This window comes from Xenopus laevis, chromosome 6L (genome assembly GCF_017654675.1).
Source record: "Xenopus laevis strain J_2021 chromosome 6L, Xenopus_laevis_v10.1, whole genome shotgun sequence".
Taxonomy (NCBI): domain Eukaryota; kingdom Metazoa; phylum Chordata; class Amphibia; order Anura; family Pipidae; genus Xenopus; species Xenopus laevis.
Window position 1 is genome coordinate 61,849,770 of NC_054381.1, and position 24,463 is coordinate 61,874,232.

A 24,463-nucleotide genomic window follows, 5' to 3' on the forward strand; every position below is an offset into this window, starting at 1 on the left:
TCTGCTTCAACAAATAGTAAACATGTTTACATTTAACATTTTCAGTGTAGGACTAGGGTGGATGGAAAGATAATATCCAGATTAAAGAGACAGAAGAAACTTTTTTTTACATGTATCATAACATTGTTTTTGCATGCTATTTATAATTTATAATATAATCTAATCCCCCATGTTCCTTTATGAGGGAGCTGCCATATTTGTGCAGCAGTAGTCCATTAGCATTAGTTATTACTGACAGGTTGAGCAGGGACACTCAGGTTGGAAAACTTCAAATAACAATCACAGGTATGGGGAAGGTGCCCATAGGCTTGCCTAAGTTTTTTTGATCGAAGGATATTCCTTCGATCGTTGGATTTAAATCCTTCGAATCGTTCGATTCGAAGGATTAAATCGTTCGATCGAAGGAATAATCCTTCGATCGTTTGATCGCAGCATTTGCGCTAAATCCTTCGACTTCGATATTCGAAGTCGAAGGATTTTAGTTCCTAGTCGAATATCGAGGGTTAATTAACCCTCGATATTCGACCCTTGATGAATCGGCCCCTAAATAAACCCGATGGGTGTCACGGTCGGCACCCAACACCAGAACAAATGCCAAGCACCCTGGTCTTGGCTTGTGCTTCACCTGTAGTGTGACCGCCGTTGGCCTCGGGAGGAGCCCTCAGCTACTTGGATGCCACCAGGACTTAAATGAGAGGTGCAAGGCGAGAGGTTCTGGATAAGCAGAGGGGCACGACTGTTAGCAAAGTCTTTGGGCTGAAGGTACAAGGTGTTAAATGGGATCGTAGTCGGAACTGGTTGGGTCGAGGCAGGCAGAAAGTGAGCGTAAACAAATCAGGCTGGGTCTGGGCAGGCAGCGTTCAAAGTGGGGTCAGGCAGGCAAAGGTCAAAACCGAGAGATCAATCAGAGGGATATGGCAGAAGAGGTAGTCGAAATTCAGGCAATGGATCAGGATACAGAGGTCAGAATCGTCAGGAACAGGCAGGGGTCACAACAGGTAGTCAGAATCAAGCTCAGAATCAGAATAGCAAACAGCTAAAGGCACCAGGAAGAAACCTATAACGGGCAATGAAAACTAGTATGATGGCCCTTTAAATATTTGAATTTTCACGCCATTGCGCACTGACGTCATTACGCCATCATGCGCCAACAAAGCAGCAGAAGCGTGCCGCGCGCGCCCCTAGTTACCGGCGCCTAGGAAGGAGAAACACACAGCGGGCGTCCCCGCTGAGGGGGTGGCAGGCGTCCCTGCCGTCCCCCCATTAGACCACCAGGGTAAGCTCTTACAATGGGAATGTTTTGCCTCTAATAAGTACAGGGTTCTGTTTTATTACAGCGAAAAGGGAAATCATTTTGAATTACTGTATGTGTTTAAAATGGAGACTGACTTCCCATAATTTGGAGCTTTTTAGATAACTAGTTTCCAGATAACGGATCCCATATCTGTACTTATAAAAGCAGCCATATCAGCAAAAAGTGATCAACATGATCTATAGGTAAATTAATGTACATTCATATTTTGAAGAGTCGTTTTTAGCGTCAGTATCATTTTAATGGCAGCACCACGAAGTTCACCAGTTTTTAAATAAATGAGCAGTTTATGCTAGAGTATCATGAGAAATTCAAATGAGTTGTATAGCCTTTATTTAAAATCCAGTTCATTGTTTCTAGAAATCTGAAATGTCCCAGAGCTTCAGCGGGTTAAAAACAAGCAATTTTTAGGTAGATGCTGCAAAAGTCATCAGAGCTGAAAAGTGGCCTTCATGGTGCAGTACCTCCTGTTGTGATGTCAATGTTTTCTTTGGCAAAGACAGAGCTGTGTGGTCTGCAGACTTTTTTCTGTTAAATTTCTTTGGAATTTTCTAATTATTCTGCAGAGTTGGCAGACTATCTTACTAAATTAGTTACAAACTGCATGGGGGTTAATATACTTCAAAAACAATTCAGGCAACAAATAAGGGAATTGATAGCGAATATATGAAATGTTCCTCTACATGACATGATACCAACTTGTTGCAACTTTGCTGCATTTTCCCTTCTCTATGCAATTATTAAAGGGATACTGTCATGGGAATATATGTTTTTTTAAAAACACATCAGTTAATAGAGCTGCTACAGCAGAATTCTACACTGAAATCCATTTTTCAAAAGAGCAAACAGATTTTTTTATTTTCAAGTTTGAAATCTGACATGGGGCTAGACATATTGTCAATTTCCTAGCTTCCCTAGTCATGTGACTTGTGCTCTGATAAACTTCAGTCACTCTTTACTGCTGTACTGCAAGTTGGAGTAATATCACCCCTTCCTCCCCCGAGCAGCCAAACAAAAGAACAATGGGAAGGTAATCAAATAACAGCTTCCTAACACAAGAGCTCCCTGGTAGATCTAAGAACAACACTCTGAGACTGGTTCAGTTACATTAAAGGGATACTGTCATGGGAAAACAAAATTCAAAATGAATCGGTTAATAGTGCTGATCCAACAGAATTCTGTACTGAAATCCATTTCTCAAAAGAGCAAACAGATTTTTTTATATTCAATTTTGAAATCTAACATGGGGCTAGACATATTATAAATGTTCCAGCTGCCCCAAATCATGTGACTTGTGCTCTGATAAACTTCAATCACTCTTTACTGCTGTACTGCAAGTTGGAGTGATATCACTCCCCTCCCTTCCCCCCCCCCAGCAGCCAAACAAAAGAACAATGGGAAGGTAACCAGATAACAGCTCCCTAACACAAGATAACAGCTGCCTGGTAGATCTAAGAACAACACTCAATAGTAAAAACCCATGTCCCACTGAGACTCCTTCAGTTACATTGAGAAGACAAAACAGCAGCCTGCCAGAAAGCATTTCTCTCCTAAAGTGCAGGTACAAGTCACATGACCAGGGGCAGCTGGGAAATTGACAAAATGTCTAGCCCCATGTCAGATTTCAAAATTGAATATAAAAAAATCTGTTTGCTCTTTTGAGAAATGGATTTCAGTGCAGAAGTCTGCTGGAGTAGCACTATTAACTGGTGCGTTTTGAAAAAAACATGTTTTGATGACAGGATCCCTTTAAGTAGGAGAAATAACAGCCTCCCAAAAAGTAGCTCCATCCTAGTGGAGGCACATGTCACATGACTGGGACAGCTTGGAAGCTGACAATATGTCTAACCCCATGTTAGATTTCAAAATTGAATATAATTTGATAATTGGATTTCAGTGCAGAATTCTGCTGGAGTAGCACTATTAACTGATGTGTTTTGCCATGACAGTATCCCTTTCAGCTTTTTTTTGTATGTAAGCTGTATAACCGTGTCTATGTGTAGAGACCCTGAGATTTGGGTGTATTTATCTCAGGCATTCCTCTTTAGTATTTGGACACCTAAGGGTCCTTTAGTTAACTCAGGCAGCTATGTCCCTAGCTGGGTCCACACTAGTACCTGGGGATTGTCCACTAGATGGCACTGTTTGATAATATAAAAGGGTTTAGCACCATGAGGTCTGGGTCTGTCCTGGGACTTTGCCTCACTGAGAGGTACTACAGGTCCAAGCCTGCCGGGAAAGTTAGTTAAGTGTAAGATAGTGATAGTAATACAGTAATAGTCGCTCTAGGAGTGAAAGTCAGCACAGGGTAGCTAGTGAGCAGATGTGGCTCCAACGAGGAGAAATAGTGGGGTTAGGACCCCGTGGTATTTGAACCACTAGTGCAGGGACTACAGTGGGTGAGTTGAGGACCAGATAGGATACCAAGACCCAAGATCCCAGGCTGAATACAGTGGGTGAGGTGAGGATCAAGTCCGGTGCCAAGATACAAGACCCCAGGCTGAGAAACCCATGCCTTAGTGTTCAACCATAAAGGATAGTGCCAGTGAGAGTGGTAACTATTTCCCAAGTCTATTGTTACTGATCTATATTGATTTCTACTCCGTCTGTTGCATCTTCTACCCCCCTGGAGGGAATATTGTTGTTGGAGGCTACTCTATAACTGCCAGTGAACATCAAAGTACTGTAACCCATGATCTTGCCGGTGCTCTGTTAATAAACCAGTTATAATTTACTGCAAAGGACTTGTCTGGCTGAATCTACTGCTGCATTTATCCACACCAGGTACCGGGAGTTGCAGGGAGTTGCCTGGGTACACTGGGGGTCGGGGGCACATTAATAGCAGTGTTAGCCTGGTCACACATAGCTCTAATCCACAGCAAAAGTACACTCAAGGGTGTGCTACATTTGGGGGCTCGTCCGGGATTACTTTTATTGAACTCATTGCTGTGAGAGAAAAGTGTGACAGGCGCTGCAGTGCCGGACCAGAGAGGAAAAAGGCATCTTGGCCTAGCGCAGCTTGCAGCCTGAGTTCCGACCGCCCTAAATTTACTGTTGCCTGAAGGAGAGGGCTGACTGGAAAGTTTTGTGCCCACCTTTCCAGATTGGTGGGGAGAACCAATCAGGATTGTGTGTATTGGCGCCAGAGAAAGGCGTGAAACAAGTGTGAGTGACGGGGGCCTAATTGTCTGCAGTACCACCCTGTTTAGCCCAACCTCCTCTGACACCAGGAGGTGGGGTAACAGCCAATCAGAAGTGCAGGATTCGGCGCCAAAAGGGAACAGGGAGGAGCCCCTGTTATGCTGACGTCATGGCGGCCATTTTGCGACTGAGTGCGAGAGTGGCTGGACAAAGGAGGAGACGTGTCCAAAGAGCTCTACAATTAAAACTGCAACGTGTGTCGGTAGAGGAGACGAGTATGTCCGACAGTGAGCCTGGGAGTGCCCGTGCTATGGCAGCCAGAATGCCCATGGGGCTGAAGGACACTGGCCGCCGATACACCTGGGGCGGAGTGTTTGCCCAAAAGACCAATGACAGTGGCATTTCTGTGCTGGTCCCTGTCTGCGGGAGATGCAGACAGGATGCGTACCCGGCCTTTTATGAGGTGCGGGGACAATGCCCTCATTGCCAGCACGTGTGTTGGAGCGGCCCATATGTGGACGAAGAGGTCCAAAAGTCGCCCCAAACCGCCCTGGGACTGTGTGCTCTGACAATGGGCGAGGAGCGGTATTACACCGAATCAACTGATCCTGAGGGGGTCGATCCCACTAAGGAGCTGACCGCAAAGCAAGCCCTCATGGAGTTAGCGGACAGCAAGGAGGAAAGGACCCACGTGGCGGGTGACGCCCAACCTGCCGGTGAGGAGGAAGAGGCCTCCGAATCCTCAGGCGCTGACATCGCTCTGACCGCGGCCGCGGGAGAGCCTACCGGAGATGTGGAGCCCGCAGAGAGTCACTCGGGAGGTGCCCAAGACTCGGTGAAGGGCCATTGGGAGGAACCACGGCCGCCCTCACGCCGTACAGGCCGACCCGAGGGGGTAAGTGCAAATTTCCCTCAGGGAGACCCCCATATGCCACGTGAGAGGGAAGGCCTACGCCCTTATGCGGAGGGTACGGGTGAGCAGGGAGCAGCCACGGCACACCGGGAAGCCACTCAGGGGGCATCCAGCGGTAGGGAGGACCCACCGGATGAAGCGGAGGCAGATGGGGCCAGTGACCGACCCCTGTTTAAAATACCCCATAGCTTCTGGGCCCCGAAAAAAATCACCCGGGCTGAGGAGAAGAACTTTTGGGTGATGCCGGGGCAGGCTGACCCGGAAATATTCTGCAGGGTGTCCCGCGTGCAGAGAGTTATAAACTTTCGTGTATTCCGCAAGTGGGGGTACTACATGCCCTACGCCCCGCTGTGGGTTTTTGAGCAGGTGGAGAAGGTGCTGGACGAATGGGTGGTGGAAGAAATAGTGGCCAAGGAGAAGATAGGGAACGCCCTATCCCACCCGGATCAAGCCAAGCGCAGTGCTGCATGGAGCTTTGTGAGGTCCATTGAGAACGAATGGTGGTGGGGACGCACCATTTTGCGGCACGCAGTCCACAGCTGCGGAAAGAAGAGACCAGCTCCACGCTATTTTAGTGTGGATGTGCGCTTGCCAAGTGGGGACATGGTTGAGAAACCACACCCAAAGTACTATATTGGATATGAGGACACCAAGATACGGTTTACCTACATGATCTAATGGGCTGCAGTAACTTTGTTTTTTCTCCTCTGGAGGCATGGGGCTGACCACACCCAGGAGGGTGAAAGTTCTAGATGAAGGGGGAGGGTGAGGTAACCACTCCCCATGTGAAAGCAAAGCAGAGAAGGGCTGTTGTTTTTTTTTGTTTTTCAAGTTTTTCCATAGTGGGACTTCAAGGTGTGGAGCGAGCCACCCATCAGGAGAGAGTTTTTTTCTTCAGGCCATGGTCTGTAACTTATATTTCCTGAAAGTTTTTGTTGTTTGTTTGGACTGAAGAGAACTTTGGTGAACAATCACCAGTGACTGTAAATAGTTAAGGGACACTTGTCCTAAAATCCCAATTCCCTTTTTCCCTCCTAAGTGCATAAATAAAAGAAATGTGAATACCTGATTTAAGTACAGTGTTGGTAATAGTAGGGTTAATCCCGAGGTAATAGGATTTAGGGCCACGGCCGTGGACCCAGTATGAGGTTGCATTAAAGTATTGATACAGTGCTCAGGAAAAATGCATGTTTGCAATATTTTTGTTTACAGGATCCATTGTACCATGGGCAGTCCTCTGGAGAGGCTGGAGAGGCTGTTGAAGCGTGATGTACAAATAGTAAATGTTATTTACAATGTGATTTATTGTGCACTTGAGAGTAACTGTTTAGTTTGTCAACGAGGACGTTGACGTTTCTAAGTGGGGGGAGAATGTAGAGACCCTGAGATTTGGGTGTATTTATCTCAGGCATTCCTCTTTAGTATTTGGACACCTAAGGGTCCTTTAGTTAACTCAGGCAGCTATGTCCCTAGCTGGGTCCACACTAGTACCTGGGGATTGTCCACTAGATGGCACTGTTTGATAATATAAAAGGGTTTAGCACCATGAGGTCTGGGTCTGTCCTGGGACTTTGCCTCACTGAGAGGTACTACAGGTCCAAGCCTGCCGGGAAAGTTAGTTAAGTGTAAGATAGTGATAGTAATACAGTAATAGTCGCTCTAGGAGTGAAAGTCAGCACAGGGTAGCTAGTGAGCAGATGTGGCTCCAACGAGGAGAAATAGTGGGGTTAGGACCCCGTGGTATTTGAACCACTAGTGCAGGGACTACAGTGGGTGAGTTGAGGACCAGATAGGATACCAAGACCCAAGATCCCAGGCTGAATACAGTGGGTGAGGTGAGGATCAAGTCCGGTGCCAAGATACAAGACCCCAGGCTGAGAAACCCATGCCTTAGTGTTCAACCATAAAGGATAGTGCCAGTGAGAGTGGTAACTATTTCCCAAGTCTATTGTTACTGATCTATATTGATTTCTACTCCGTCTGTTGCATCTTCTACCCCCCTGGAGGGAATATTGTTGTTGGAGGCTACTCTATAACTGCCAGTGAACATCAAAGTACTGTAACCCATGATCTTGCCGGTGCTCTGTTAATAAACCAGTTATAATTTACTGCAAAGGACTTGTCTGGCTGAATCTACTGCTGCATTTATCCACACCAGGTACCGGGAGTTGCAGGGAGTTGCCTGGGTACACTGGGGGTCGGGGGCACATTAATAGCAGTGTTAGCCTGGTCACACATAGCTCTAATCCACAGCAAAAGTACACTCAAGGGTGTGCTACATATGTAAAAAACATTACATCATCTTAAAATCTAGGGGCAACTCATTGCAGTTCCATATGAGACACTCCTTACAAAATGTCAATATTCCTGTAAAATTTGGTCTCCAAGACAGAATGGATTTTAGTAGCTAAAATGTAGTAATATTCCATATTACATTTGTGTAGTAAACTTAAGTACTCATTGATTCAATCAAATACCATTTACAGTACAAGTAATGCTTTGGGGGGAAAAAAACAAAAAAGTTACCACTTTGCAGAGTTATCCTGAAAATAGGAAAGATGAAGACAATGGATAGGCTTTAGAGGTCACTTTTTAGACCCTGGGCAGAAGTGCAAGAGCACTAAGGAAAGCAAGACTGTGCCCCTTAAAGTTCATGCAGAGAGCTATTGTGCCTGGACACTGGCTGTGCCCTGCACCTCCCACCAGATAAAAAATAAGTTGCAAGGTACAGATCACAGGCGCAAGCAAGTCCTGTCTTTATGGCAGGTGGTAAGTACTGGGCCTCATTGTGGCTGTGCTCCCTATCTTGTGTGTCTAAATGATGCATCATTTAAGGCATGGGCATGGGGGGTGTCTATGTGCCCCCTCCATGAATTTGTGCTGCAAGTGTGGCTGTGCTCTAAAACAAAGTGCAGAGACATGCAGCAAATTATTTAGGCAGGGTGCAAAGTGCAAAAATAGGGTAGCTTGCCTTGCTGTTTATAAATCAGCCCTATGGAGGATACGATTAAAATTGACCCTCTACTGGTGCCCTGTATACATCATGGGTTAATGCCATCACTTTCCAGTGATTTACAGAAATTATTTATTAGCCCCTGCCCTAGAACTTACAATCTATGGTACCCTTCACATTCATACACTATGTTAATTTTATGAGAAGCCACTTACAATCCATGTAGGTTATTGGAGTATAGAAGACCAGAGTACCCAGAGGAAACCCACTCAAACTCCTTGCAAATAGTGCCAGGCTTGAATTGAAAGCTACAACATGAGTACTGCAATGCAACAATGGTACAGTATATACCAGTGTTGATCAGGTGCTATACAGAAATTACGTTGACTATCTTGACATGGTGTCAGGTGAACATACAAATTGCCACTTTAATCTGACACCAAAATGACTATAAACTGTTTGTAGTCATTGATCACTTCTATCCCCCCACGAATAGCATGACAGAAAAAATGTTGAACATTCCAGCTGCAAGAATCCCAGATTGCTGCCCAGCAGATAAACAGATAGAAAAACAGATAGTTGTGCCGAAGCAGATGGTAATTATTTTCATAGTTTTTACCTAGTTAAAATGACTCCTTGTAACTTTATATTTAAACTATTCAAATATAATTCTGGCCCTTTAGTTTGGCATTTGCTTAAAGGAAAATCTCCTCCATATGATTTGTATAAGATGAATTAATTCAATATTTATGGGATGAGAGCCCATTTAGGGTGAAATGAAAAGTCATAACTTGGCTGTTAATACAAACACGCAACAGGAAATCTGAGAAGAGAATACTATCTTCTATTTGTCTTGTTGCAGACTTTCAGTGGAACATGATTTTGGTTTTTGTGTTGCACAAAGACCCTATTTAATTATACAGCGGAAGAAGCTGTGTGATCTCTACTCAAGTGAGAATTCAAAAAGACATGTCGTCCACTGACTAATGGAGCAACTTACACACATGCATTTTATCTGTAGGATTTCTTCAGAGCCAATACTATTAAACAAAGTAATGCTATACTTTTATTTTTCAGCTTTGTATTTATCTAATGGATATATTAAGAGGTCAGTTTACGTACAATTATTCTTAATTTGTTTTTTTTCCCTGGCTTTGGCTTGCAGTTTTCGCCTTGTCTAAGCTTCCAATGTCTCTTTAGCTGTCTGTCAACAATCCGTTATATTAAAGGCTCTGGACACTATTATACATTTTGTATTACTATTTGTTTTACCCTTTATTTATACAGCACTAATACATTTATGGAGAACTCTAAAGAGAGTGTTCATCTTTAACATCATAGTGGAGTTTTCCATCTAAAGTCCCTACCGTATTTACACAAAATATTAGACTCATTCTCATCCTTAGATAATTAACTTGCCCAGGGCACAAGCTCTAGAGGATTACAGGGCACAAGTGTGCAGTTAACCCGGTCCTTTTTTGCACTTTGCACACTGCATGGTAAATGATCCCTTTTATATAATAGCCTCTGAGAAGGTGGAGTAACCAGAGGAATCCCACACAATCATGAGAAGAACATGCAAACCTTTTGCACATGGTCACCTTGTTTAAAGATGTTGAAAAAAATGTTTTCTTAGCAGCTATATACAGCAACTATATGCAAATGACAGCTATGGCTGAAGTCTAAGGAAAGGCTCTCTTTGTTGACTTTTTTCCTGGGACAAGCCCTAGTGTCAAAAAAAGTCTAGGGCTGATGGGAAATTAGATCCTTCACCGTACTTAAGAGAAGTGGCGGACAGATGATGGTTATTTGTTCCTAGCTATTGTATGTATGTATGTGTATTTTTATTTGTAAAGCGTTCCTTGAGGGCAAAGCATTGTACAGCAAAACAATAACAAACAAGGGGTCATTAGAAAAAAAGTAACAATAAGTGCATTATTAGAAATACAATTCACAAAATATAAAAAATATAATTACAATACAGAGTAAGTGCTCAGTGTCAAGGAAACAAAAGGCTAGAGGACCCTACCCCGTAGGGATTACAGTCTAAATGGGAGGGTAACATACAGACACAATTCAGAGGGATATTAAGGTGCTGTGGTTACAGTTTGTTACACTGTTATATAAGTGCCAGTTCAGGTGTTATCCAGGTGTTCCCAGAGGTAGTCTTTGAGTTTTGTTTTAAAAACATTGAAGGAGGATTCTCTCCTGAGAGATTCAGGCAGTGGCGGAACTACTGGGGGAGCAGGGGGTGCGAGCGGGCCAGGGCCCGCACCCCCTCAGGGCCCCCCAGCAGTCCATTCGCCGCTGAAAATGCGGTCAAATGCGGCCGTACGGAGGGGGCGAGGCCCTGTTGCGCATCACGCACCAGGGCCCGCCCCCCTCTAGGATCGCTACTGGATTCTGGAATGGCATTCCAAATATAAGCAGTCACAAGAGAGAAGGGTTTGATACAGGAAACAGCAGTAGTAGTGGGGGGTACAACCAAGCTGTTGTTCTGAGAGGAGTGGAGGTTTCAGGCAGGAACATATAAAGAGACAAGAGATGAGATGTAGTTAGGTGCAGAGGAATGAAGGGCGTTGAAGGTTATGAGGAGGAGTTTATAAGTTATTCTTTGTTTTATAGGAAGCCATGATAAGGACTTCAGCAGCGGAGGGGCCTGTACCCTTTTGGATGAGAGGAGGATAATTCTGGCAGCAGTGTTTAATACAGACTGTAGAGGGGAGATATGGGAGTTAGGGAGGCCAGTTAGTAGAAGGTTACAGTAATCTAGTCTGGATAAGATTAGAGCATGCATGAATTTTCAGGTGATCCTACTGGTGTCTAATAAAAGGGCAGCCAAGTGTCACAGCCGGCACCAGTAGTGTGTAATGGTTGAGATGAATGGGTGGCTGGAATAACAAGCCTTGGCAGGTAATCTAGAACGTGATGTTCCCACAGTGAGTGATCAAATAAAAGGAGGAATGTTCCAAAGCAATATAAATGGTCTGTTGAATAGTTCTGAGATACAGTATCACCCCCAACATGCTCTGGCTCCATTTCCAGCTACTGTGAACAATCTAGAATGTAAGGCCAAGACACACATTTAAAATAACAGCAACAAAAGATTTTCCAGAGTCAAGGGAAGAAGAAGTCCTACTGAGTTAATATGTCAAATTAGCATGCACTTTACCAAGTCAAAAATTAATTCTTACTTAACAGTAATCTTCTGGAAGGATGAGTTGGAATTTGACCCACACATTTTTAAATAACCGTAATAAATAAATTTTGTTTTAGACAAACATGTATTTGTCAGGTAATGCTGGGATTCGAGCCGGGGACCTTTGGGTTTCTGGCTCAATACCTTAACCATTTGGCCAGGTGAGCTGCATGTAGGGTTGCTCGCTATGTGTAACCTGGCCTCTGCAGTCCCAGCCCAGCTGCCGCCTGATTGGCCTCTCCAGCCCCAGCTCAGCTGCAGCCTGTTTGGCATCTACAGCCCCAACCCAGCTGCTGCCTAGTTTATTCAGCCAATCAGGGCTGACTCTTCCCTATTTAAGGGCAGCACTTAGACCACTCCTTGCCAGAGCATTGCATGGTTTTCCTAGTACTGCGGCAGCGCCCCTAATTAGGTAGTTCTAGCTCTTGCCCCTTTTCCCTTATTATTCCGCCTTGCCTTGCCTTGTCCTGCTTTACCTTATCTTGTACCTTCCCAGCCTTGACCTTGATCCGCCCTGCCTTGTTTGTTCCTGATTTCTGCTTCCTGGTCCACCTTGCACCTTGCCCTGACTTCACCTTGTACTGACCTTGTCTTGCCTGTTCCTGATTCTTGCTTTCTGACCCTGCCTTGTACCCAGTCCTCTCTTGCTATCTTGCTCCAGTCCTCTCTTGCTCCAGTCCTCTCTTGCTCCAGTCCTCTCTTGCTATCTTGCTCCAGTCCTCTCTTGCTATCTTGCTCCAGTCCTCTCTTGCTATCTTGCTCCAGTCCTCTCTTGCTATCTTGCTCCAGTCCTCTCTTGCTATCTTGCTCCAGTCCTCTCTTGCTATCCTGCTCCAGTCCTCTCTTGCTATCCACTCTAATCTCCTTCTGCTCCTGTCTTGCTATCCACTCCAGTCCTGTCTTGCTATCCACTCCAGTCTCCTTCTGCACTCTATCCCCAGTTTGATCTGATCTATGCCCGCACCGTCCTGTCCCATCCAGTCTGTTCCGGTTCCACTCCTGCCCCGTCCAGTCTGTTCCTGTTGAGTCGTCGCCCTCTTCTTCCTGCCTAGTCCAGTCCTGATCTTCGCCCTCTCCGTCCTTTTCTGCACCTGATCCAGACTGACTCTTTGCCCTCATCAACCTGTTCCTGCTTTCCCTTCAAGTGTTCCCTAGGCACATACAGCTCCTGCCTCAAGGACTCGCCCTTTCTCTTCAGTCTCCACAGCTCCCCCTACCTAATCCTTGACAGTATTTAATGCTAAGAATTATTATTCACTCTACTGGCCAGTGGTGGGTCCTTGCACTGTTTAAATCACATTTCTGACAAGTCATTGTAATGGGTGGAGGAAAGAATAACAAGGAGCCTCAAAAACCCAATGCATGTTGTTCAGTGGTGTAACTAGTTATGACTGTGTCAAAGTGACATCTTTGATCGATTCTTTTGGCATGAGTTTGGCCCACTGAGTGCAAAATAAGATTGTTGCTTTGGGCTCACTTTTTTTCAAATACTGGATAGATGAGATAATAGCATTCTTGTACTGAACCATGTCTGAAGATCATTTTAGCACTGAAGAAGTATTTTTGCACAACTGTTTTTGCTATATGGGCTGATGCTGTTGGAATTGTTTATGTTCACAATGTTCAAAATTGCAAAGTAACGTTTTAAAAAATTGCTGAAATCAGTATGCCTCAATTTCATGCAAATGTTAAAGATACACCTGAGTTCATTTCACCAGGGAACAGGACAACTTGAAAATCAAAGGAACAATAACGATATATATGATATATGAAAAAGATTGCCAAATACACAACTGCTCATCCTCAATAGATCTCTTCACAAGTGAATGCTTGAAAAGAGCTTTAAAGTGTTTTTTGAGTCTTCAACCATCTGCAACTTGAATACACATACTTTGTGTGAAATTAATGAACCCTTCAGTAGAATACTGCTCCATTTGTCACTTTAGTTACTGTATTGACAACATGGTAACACTGTAAAAGCATACAGCCTTTCCCCAACCATGCATACTAGAGAAATAGCTTTTTAATGGGCAAATATTGGCAGAACTAATTTAAAAACCAAAAAGAAAGAACACTCTTTTGGAGAGGTTATAAAAGACATTAGTCTAATAGTAATGAAACATCTAAAAACTTTAAAGACTATAAAACAGAAGTCATAAATACTTGACACTTTATTAAATGGATTTGCCCTAATCCATTAGTCCTGCTTTCTTTACCAAATATAGTAAAAACTCACTGCTTAATTTACGTTTTTCCTCATTTTACATTTTTTGAGGTCCCACCAATATATAAAGCATAATAAATTTCCTTGATTTTACACTTTCCCAGATTTATCATAATTTTTTCAGGTCCCCTGAAAAATTTAAAATGGGGTTTCTTCTGTAGCTGAACTTATTTCAAGCACAGGGGCATTGTTTTATTTATTAAAGAGTAAAAACGACTGCCACAGTTGAGCAGATTAACATTCAACTGCTCTCAATATAATATATTTTGGGATTTTAGGAACATATCAAAGGTTGAACTCTCAGTTTTCACTCTGGTAACTATGGAAAGCTCTCGTTTAATTCTATGTTAAATAAGCCCCAACTTTTGGTTAAGCTTCAGGCTTTAGAGTCAAAATCTATATACTGCCAGTGAGGTACAAATTTTTTACAAAAAAAGAGAAAGAAAGAACCAGTCAGTCTTCAAGGAAACAGGGCAGCAAGTACTGGTTAGCATTAGAGCTGGAACCTTCGGTTTATGTGTTCTTCCCAAGCTTCCATGGGTTTTCTCCCATACTCACATAATCATAGGATAGGAATCTTAGTTTGCAAGCTCCACTGGGACAGGGACTGATGTGAATGAAGTATAATCTCTGTAATGCACTGCAGAACATGTCAGTAATATATAAATAAATGAAAATAGGATTAAGACCCCAAGTATATGGTAAACTGCATTAGGACAGCATGTCCATGGGTGTTTAGATGGATTATGTTCTGGTAACATTCAGTGCCATTGGTGTGCACTCTCAATGACATTTCAAGCCCATTATACTGTGAGAGAAACAGATAATGACATTACCACCATATTATACAATGAGCAGACTCTGTATCCCAAGAATATTTTATAGCAAAAAGCATTGTGTACTGACACCCCAAGCATATTGTATACATTAACAGAAGTAAGTACTGAAACCTCAAACTGCTCTTTCCAAAATGGGTGGCACTAATGTAAAAGCTCAAAACCTGGGCTATATTTATGGATTTGCACCTGGTACATATAAACCTATTTTATCTTGTAAAATGATAGCAAAGATCACAATAGACCCGGGCACTGCTAAACTCTGGTCTGTTAGTGAGGTAGCTTCTGTTACATTGTCTTAGGAGTCAGAGTCAGTAATGCAGAGGATATAAACAAAAGCTACAGCATAAAGGTTTAATCCTGGCAGATCTCCTTGAGGCTTAAGAACAAGACATCTGGTTTAGTTCAAGCCTAATTGAGCTTAAATCTGAACCTTTGTGCTTGGGTAGCCTTTAAGAACAGTGGGTACAGTAAAAGTGATATGTTTTGACCTTAAACCTTTCTCTGTTAAATTGATTGTTGTAATTATGCACTTTGGCAGAAATAATATAAATGCAAGTTATACACTAAATGGCAGTGTGTTGGGGTTTCCTTAATTGAGGAGGTTTTTATACAAGTTGTCTAATTCCAGGCAGTGTCATTCTACTGCTACTAAAGTAAATAAAGTGATGTCTTGCATAAAAAAGGGCATTAACTAAAGAGATAAAAACATAATTTTTCCAAGGCCTCACCTGGCGTATGCAGTATGGTTTTGGGCTCCAGGATATAAATAAGCTGGAGAGAGTGCAGAGATATGCAACTAAACTGGTTAGAGGGATTGAATATTTAAATTATGAGGGTAGATTGTCAAGGATGGGGTTGTTCTCTCTTGAGAAAAGACGCTTGTGAGGGGACATGATTGCTCTTTATAAGTATTTTAGAGGGCATTATAGACAGCTAGTGGGATAAAATGGATAATCTCATTAAAGGCCACCCCTTTAGACTAGAGGAAAAGTACTTTCATTTGAAGCAGCGTAGGTGGTTCTTCACAGTGAGGACAGTGAGGTTGTGGAATGTCGGATGATGTGGTGAGGGCTAATTCTGTTACTGCCTTAAAGAGGGGCTTGGATGATACTAAACATAATATCCAAGGCTATTGTGATACTAAAATCTACAATTAATATAGATGTGTGTGCATAAGTATGTGCGCTGGGTTTCATTTGGAGGGGATGAATGTGATGGACTTCTTTTTTTCAACTTAACTATGTGACTATGTAACATGTAGATATTCTTCTTGTACTTAAAGCCCTCTTACTGGACTACAACTACAACATTTTATCATGGTAAAAATCATGCTAGGTGACAGCAAAACATCTGAGGTGAGTAATCACAAGATGGAACTCACCCTTTGTTAGTATGACAGCTCCTGGTAGATGTGTTTTATGTAGACCCTGGAGACTAAACCCTCTGTATAAGAAAATGCAGAATCTATATCTCTTGGACCCTTCTAATTAAGGACAGGGTTTGGAGTGGGAGTCCCCAGGGAAAAGTGAAGCCTGGGTTAGTGACTAAAGAAAGAGGCCAAGACAGCTGAAGGGTTAGCTGTCCCTTATGTAAAAGCTGAAGCTATAGCTTAAGCACTGTATTGGGCACTGGCCCTGGTTTTACTGACCAATACAGTTACCTTAGAGTGATACTGACACTAAAAAAATTCTTTCAAAATATTAATCTACATTAAAAGTTACCTATAGGTCAGGTTGATCATTTTTCGCTGATAGTTCTGCTTTTGTAAGTATGCTTTTGTAAGTATTTGTTACTTGAAGTTCCTAAACCTGACTGTTTTATCAAACTGACTGTCCCATCTCAGTCTGTCAGTTAGAGTTTCTAATGGTAACAGACTCCTGCTGCACAAATATGGCAGCCCTCCTCATACAGGAACAGGGTAGTAAGAAAGGTAATGTAAAAACATCAGGCAAATACTTTTATGGCAAAATTATAAATAGCATTCAAAGACAATGTTATGACAGATAATAAAAAAGGTTATTTTCTGATGTCAGTATCTCCTTAAGAAAAGGTGGGAGACTGACCAAGAGAGAAGTACTGGGAATTAAGATTAGAATTTATATTTTGATACTGTAGTAAATATACTGTATATTGTCAAGTTGTTTAAAACATTTATTAATAAATGTCACCAATATATCACAACACACTTGAATGTAAGTGGTCTGTGAAGTTTTAGTTAATGAAACACAGGAGGAGCAATTTAAATATAAATCTGCCAATTTGCACAAGTGCAGTAACCCTTAACAACCATTTATTTTATTATCTAACTTGCACTAAATTGCATAGTGGCTGATTGATTGCTATGGGTTACTGGTGTAATTTAGCACTTGCAGTAACTGAATAATGTTTACTGAAAAATTATTAATCTGAGATATTTATAAGGCATCATGTAGATTTCTGATATAAATGGATAGTTAATGGAATGGCACATCAAGGAAAATAGAACCTCTGTCAAAAGAAAGTCATACCATGCTTTTAACTATCCTTATATAACAAAGTAGATATTCCCTGCCACCCACCGTCTGAGCCACACATCAATGGGCTGCATGCAGAGATCAAAACACCATTGCAGCAGAGACCAGATGGGTTTGATTATAATCATATTTCAAAATAAGACAACAGAAGTCTACCTGTTAAATGCAGTGTATAACTTTTCTTATGTAACAATATATGTTCAAGTGTTTGATCATCAAAAAGAGAGATGCCTAGTTCTGAAATGAAAGGGTTACAGAATTTTGATTTAAGTATCCTGTGATTTCTGGCTAATAACTCTAAAATGTACGTACTGAAAATAGCCACACAAATTAATAATAAGCATTCAACATAAATGTTTCATTGCAGAAACCAAAGAGATGATTTTATTTTAAGCACTCATGGGATGTTGGGATGGGATCTCCCAGACATTCCCAGGTGATTGTGCACTTTTAGTATAGTTTCAATCTAAAATTTGTCTAGGTGCAACTTATTTGCCACCCATTCATACCTGCTACCGTACCCAGAAGTGGTTAAATTACCTTCTAACCATGGGACCTGCAAACCCAGAGGTTCCAGCAGTTGAAGCACAGGGTTGGCATTGACCAAAATATCTTTGGAGCTTGTGTCTGCAGTGTTAGGTCTGTGGTGGCTCATGCCTTGGTCCAAATGATGTGGGCAGCATATCAGAAAGTACTGTATGGAGGGGCTTGGGGATGTTGTGGGGGATGTTGTGCGAGCAGGTAGGTTAAGTGAGTGATAACACAGGAAAGTTGTGGTTCCTATGTAGGCAAATGTCCTTGGGTCATTCAAGGGTGTCAGTTGGGAGGGGTCTTTCAGCCCTTTCATTTCTGTTTAAGGTTCAAAGGGTACCAGGAGTTAGTGATGCAGGCATTGTGGGTGGCCCATTCACTCAGGTGGAGTTCTGGTTGGCAAGCATTCCTGAGTTGCTGTTGCATTGGCATTTGTATTGCAAAACTGTTTGAAAAGGGACTTGATGTTCAAAGTTATTTATGTAAATAAAGCTGTGGCCTTTCATATCCATAATGGACTTCGGGTTGTTAGGGGTGGGGAAAGTAAGGTTAAAGTGTTTAGTGTCAACAGACAAATGAAAAACATTCACATTGTTCAAGTCAAAGGCATTCACCTACAATTACACCAGAGCTCCACATGTAAATTGTTTTGCATTTGGTGATTCCTAGTCTTCCTGATTAAAATGTATTTTCTAGTGCCTTGTCTCTTGCAGGAGAGGCAATTACAGCAGGAGACAGAGTGCTACGTCTCATTCCCCTTAGGGATCTGATGAATATTTTTAGATTATATTTTTCACCACATTTCCACTGACCTCTGTCCTGCTCTCATAACCCTATGATAGATTAACCCATATTTATTATAATACTTGTCCTCCCTGTCTGTACTTCATTGTAGGATTGTATCCTTGTAGTGCTTTATAAATAAAGCTATACATGTATATACATATAGACCATAGCTTTTGATATACTTGTAAATATATTTTTGATGACTATTTAATCTTTTATATTCTTTAATATAAGTTAAAGCATTTACTTTCAAAGTAAGTATTTAAAGCTCTTTGGAAGATGTAAACATTTTCCCCTTTTGGGTTCTGTATAAATAAAAGTCCCTGCTATAATTTCCTGCAAATTTAAAGAGGGTATGGTCTAAATTTCCAGCACCACGATCGGATCAGCCCGATATTGCCCACCTTAAGGTAATTTAATAAATTTTTTTTACTTGAATTGCAATGTTTTTTTTTATTCGAAATTCGACCCTTGATAAATCTGCTCCTAAGGGTAAGGGCACACGCTACGATTCTAAAAGCCTTCCTGCCGGCTAGAATCGAAATCACAGGCGGGATGGCACTCGGATTGCTTCATTTTCTAAAGTCGCCTGAAGTTTCCTCGTGAAGTTTCCTAAGAATTATTTTCAGTGAGAACTTTAAGGGCAGGTGATAAATCTGACTACTTCTCTTTCTCCAGTATCAACCTGATAAAGCATTTGATTGACTGATGTTAAGGTAATTACATAAGTGGTCTAAGACTTAAGTAATCTATTGCAATTAGACCAGTGTTTAATTATGTGATAGAAATCTAAGCCAGTGTTTACTTTACTATATGTGAAAAGAAATCACTACACAAGATCTCTATCAGACTAATGAACAGCAAATATCCTTAGCAGAGCTTTGGGACCACAACAAAAAGGAAGTACAATGGCTCCCTTCTAATTTACTGAATACGCTGTTTAAGGAAGCTATTAGCCTATTTGATATATATATATATCTGTTTTCTTTCCCTGACGAAGGTTCCAAGAAGGAACCGAAACGTTGGATCACAATAAACCTTTTGGTTTCACCTTATTGAATTGTTGTAATCCTTTTTCCTGTGAGTGCCGTCACTTTTGGATGGACCTTATCGCTTTTATTTAGGCTGGCACCCAGGCTGACATTTATCTTATGGTGTGCGCTCCACGAACGGACTATATATATATATATATATATATATATATACCATAAGTACAAGCTGCACACCTCGAGTGTAAATAAAGAGACCTGGGTGCTCAAGTAAAATTTTATAAATATAGAGTCTCAAGTAAAAAGGTTTAATAAACCATAATCTTTATTCATCAGATAACCTTTTTCCTCCTTTTTTGTGCAAATCCTGTGAGTGCCAGTACTTGAGACTCTCTCTCTGACTCTCTCTCTCTCGCTCTCTTCTTCTCTGTATATATATATTTAAATATTAAACAATTTGGCTGGGGAGCAATGAGGCTGTGACCACAAAATTCATTTAGACCATTGGTCTATTTCTGGGATGTGTACTTTTCAACAATTTTCTGTAAAACATTAAACTATATCCAAAAGGGCCAGGGCCAACAATCACACCGTATCTTTCTTTTAGCAATTAATCACGGAGGGATGTGACCTCTGCCTTCTGCCATTCAGACTTTCAATGAAACCCCTCTTTATACGCTTAAACAATACACCTCACTCCTCCAAAAGTAAGACATTTTAAATACAAGTCCAGTTATCAATGAGAAATGTTTAGATTTGGAAAGGTGCTAAGAAAACAGTGGTGGATGCCCTATTGCTTAAAGAGCTTTTTTTAATCAAAGTACACACATTCCAATACAGCACAGTCCACTTAGCAATGTGATCAAAGATATGTTATTTATTAATGTGAGGTCCCAATCCCCTTATCAACAAAACCACGGAAAATGTAATGTCCATCCTAGATACATATTTGTCTGCATTTTGGTATAAGAATAAACTGAGGCATATTTGCAAAAGGTAAACATCATCAGACCTGAGGGGGGGGGGGAGAGTGATGTTACCATATACAGTGTGCACTTAAAGACACAATTGCCAAGTTTTGCGATGTAAGGAAATTGATGAAAACCTGTGTTTGAATTTTATTCATTTGCAAAAGCTCAAACATTCTAATGTTAGTAAATCTGCCTAGCATTTGTAGTTCCAGTTTCTGGAATACCATTTTAGAGTTGCTTACTATTATTTATTTTCTATGTGTATGAAACACATAGCACACAATATGTAACGATAACTCATGTCTGCATGCAGAAATGAATCATATATGCTGAGGAGCTCTATGAAGTAGCTTCTCATTTCCTCTCTTAGAGATGATGTTGAACATTAGCAAATCAGCCTTTCCAACTCAAGCCTTAAATCCAATTCTTCGTTGGTATTTATGGTTTCTCATTGTTAAATGTAATTGAGAATTTATAGCATGTTTTACCTGTGCAGTGTAGCATAATTTGTAGTTTTTCCTGACATATCCTTGGACAGTTCTTTCAGCTCCCTCATCTTGCACTTTGCACTTGTCCCATAAGGGGTATACTCTTTCCCAAACATAGATTAAGTAATGGTTGCAGCATGATTGCATGTTCCCATTGGATCCGAAAAGCTTTTCTACCTACAGAAAAACTTGATAGTCAAATCCCAAATTGCCAATAAGTTCCAGATGTGTTTGTGTGTCTACACATGTGTAAGAGGTTGCATATGTATGCAAACATTATATATACATTGTGTGTGGGTGGGGGATGCATGTGTGTTTGTGTGTGTGTAGACAGGGAAAAAGAGAGCACAATCTCCCTTGTGTTAAATGTCATTGTGGATTCTTGTCACCAGAAAAGAATACATTTAATAATAAATAGCTGCCCCCATCTGGTTGCTGCACGGTTCATTCACATGCACTTATTTTCCTGCTCACTGTAACCTTCAGCTAAACGTATGGTTTTATTTAGAGTTTATCACAATAACATCTTAATCCCTTTAACTGTCCAAACGTTTATATTGCATTTAACTCAGGGATATGAAATACACCTATTTTCCTTTCAGTGTTAAAAATATTTGACGTGTTTCCTCCTTCTTGCAATATAAACACATGTGGCTCAAATAAAAAAGTAACTTTTAGATTTAGACTAGGAGGCTGCCACGATGTTTGACCAATGTACAGTAACAGGATACACGAGAAACAATAAAACTGATCTCAACAAGGTCTCATAACGGCCATTCAAATACTAGTTCTTTCAATTTTAAGTAAATACTCTGTATGCCTCCTCTATACAGCTGCCATTTTCTTCTGCATAAAAAGCTTTTTCATTGTAAGGGACTCTTTAATGAAGTGTAGGATCAAAATAAGGAAGCTAACCATGGTTATCTATCAATGCTCTTTTGGGGCCTCTTAGCTTTCCTCTGCAAAGCCTCCAAAGCCTTGACTCCCCTTATGTGACCAGATGAAGGATCAGGCCAAAAAACAAGAGATTTAGTAAGACTGACAAAGAGTTACAGCAGGTATTATTATTATTATTATTAACATGTATTTATATAGCACCAACATATTGCGTAGCACTGTAGTTAAATCCATATCCAGGCAAACAGACAGACAGCATTTGCTAATCTGCATCTAGTCCAAGGATTAGAATCATCTGGACAAAAGTGACAACTTGATGCAGCAGAAAAGGGCTTTGCAGGTACTGCAATAATGTAGAAGTGATCTTGGGCATGTCAGAGTTAAAATAATCCACTTTTTAAGATGATTTGGCATGAAAAAACAGCATACCATGTGATGTAATTGACATAGGGCATGGGCACTTGGGTAAAATGATATGTGGCTGCCATTAAGCACAGAGATGCAGCAGCATTTCCCTAAACTATGACTGTCATTAGACACATATGGCACTATCATATTTACCATGTTTCATTCATCCTGAACTTAAAGGGATCCTGTCATCGGAAAACATGTTTTTTTTTAAACACATCAGTTAATAGTGCTACTCTAGCAGAATTCTGCACTGAAATCCATTTCTCAAAAGAGCAAACAGATTTTTTTATATTCAATTTTGAAATCTGACATGGGGCTAGACATTTTGTCAATTTCCCAGCTGCCCCTGGTCATGTGACTTCAGTGCAGAAGTCTGCTGGAGCAGCACTATTAACTGATTCATTTTAAAAAAAAAAAAGAGTTTTTTCCCATTACAGTATTCCTTTAAGCTGTGATGAATATAATGGGAAAATCATTCCCCGTACGTCATCTGTGCTTGCAGTTGTAAAAGACACCTAGCTAACTTTTTGTGCGAGCGCATATGTGTCACTTTAAAAGCATCAGACACAACCTTCCTGGTACCACTTGAAGTCTGGAAAAATGTTTTCCCCATTAGAAAACAGCTTTATTCAAAGGGCTGTTGTATCAACTGCACTATAGGATGGATGATAAACTTTTCAGCAATGACCTGAACGTGATATATTCAGATTGTCTAGTCATAGTAGTCATCCCCTTTTACTGTTTATGCTGGCTGCCCACTACAAGCTTACGGAAATTTGTTCAAACATAGATACCAGATGCAAATAACTGTGTGTAAACCAGTGCATTTGGCACTTGAATGATGATAGAAAGATTGAAACATAAGTGCATGAAAATACCCAATCAGGCTTTCTGGACCCTTCAGCCTAGTTTTCTTCCACTTTACTTCAGTAAAAGTGCCCTAAAAAACTGTCAAGGGATTGCTTGAGGTAATTCTTCCATTCTTCCTGTCTTCTGCATTTGATATCATGGAATATATGCAGAAAACTGCGTTATTCTGCTAGGATCGTTAGAATATTGCCTAGGAGTAACTGTCCTTGTTATAATTACTATATTAATGTAGGCAAGAATTTTTGTTAACTTTGTAGAAATATTGCAAAATCCATTTTTCATTCTCATTCTAAGACAAAAACGGTTATAGAAGAAGTTATTTTATGATAAAGTCAACATTGTATCCAGCCCCCCTTTCACTTTCCATATTAAACATGGAATTAATACAAAAAAAAAAAAAAAATATATATATATATATATATATATATATATATATATATATAGACAAATACAAGATTCCTCTGCACTCAACCCATTATCAATATATTTAAGACAGGAATCTTGTATTTGTCTAAATGTATTTTGTGGTCACACCCTCATTGCACCCCCGCCTAATGATTTTAAAAACTAGTGGTGAGCACAACTTTCCCTTGTTTGTTATATATATATATATATATATATATATATATACTGTATGTCTTATCATGTACAAAGCCTTCTGTTCTTCTGTCCTATCTCTTTACAAACTACCTAGTTCTTCCTGGCTAAAACTTTTCTCTCTTCAGCTCATTATTTCTTGAACTCTGTCTTAATCTTGGAAGCCAATCATTTCAAAGTCATGAAAATGAAGCCAAATGGAAGCACTTGTAGTGATGGGCGAATTTATTCACCAGGCGCGATTTCGTGGCGAATTTGCGCGATTCTCCGCCAGCGAATAAATTTGCGAAACGCCCCGAAAAGATTCGCAGGCGTCAAAAAAAAATTTTCCGAAAAAATGGGCGCCGGCATCAAAAGCGGGCACCGTTTCGTGAATTTTTCGCTGTTTCGCGAATTTCACACGAAATTCGCAAATTTTTCAGCGAAGCAAATTCGCCCATCACTAGGAAGCAGTTCTTTATGGCTGGACCTTTTAATTCAGCATACAGTATGGGGAGTAGACAAGGGAATAAGAGAATTGATCCTTATCAGAAATGCACTGCTTTGTTGGTAATTATCTTGGCATTAGATTATTTTAAAAAAAAAATGAAGACCATTTATAAAACATTTTTTGACAGGGGCTATTCAAATTTGGACACATCCAAAGATGAACAACCCCCTTAAAACAAAAAAGAAACAGGAAAAAGATAATAACACTAGTTTCAGATAATAAAAAAGAAGCACCTTACCTGGAACAGATATTTTCCCTGCTGTAGGATGATCCATGTCTAAAACAAGGCCATTGTGTATAACCTACAAAATAATTCAAATGTCAATAACATATAAAATA

The 24,463-nt window shown here is 40.9% G+C and overlaps 1 protein-coding gene across 4 annotated transcripts in view; it reads right to left on the reverse strand.

Moving 5' to 3' along the window:
* sugct.L (succinyl-CoA:glutarate-CoA transferase L homeolog) overlaps positions 1 to 24,463 on the reverse strand; it is a 319,978-nt gene that overhangs the window by 57,959 nt on the left and 237,556 nt on the right. For all 4 annotated transcript variants that reach the window (XM_018266707.2, NM_001096092.1, XM_018266708.2 and 1 more), the window contains 1 exon segment: positions 24,363 to 24,426. In XM_018266707.2, the coding sequence (XP_018122196.1) occupies positions 24,363 to 24,426 (64 nt within the window).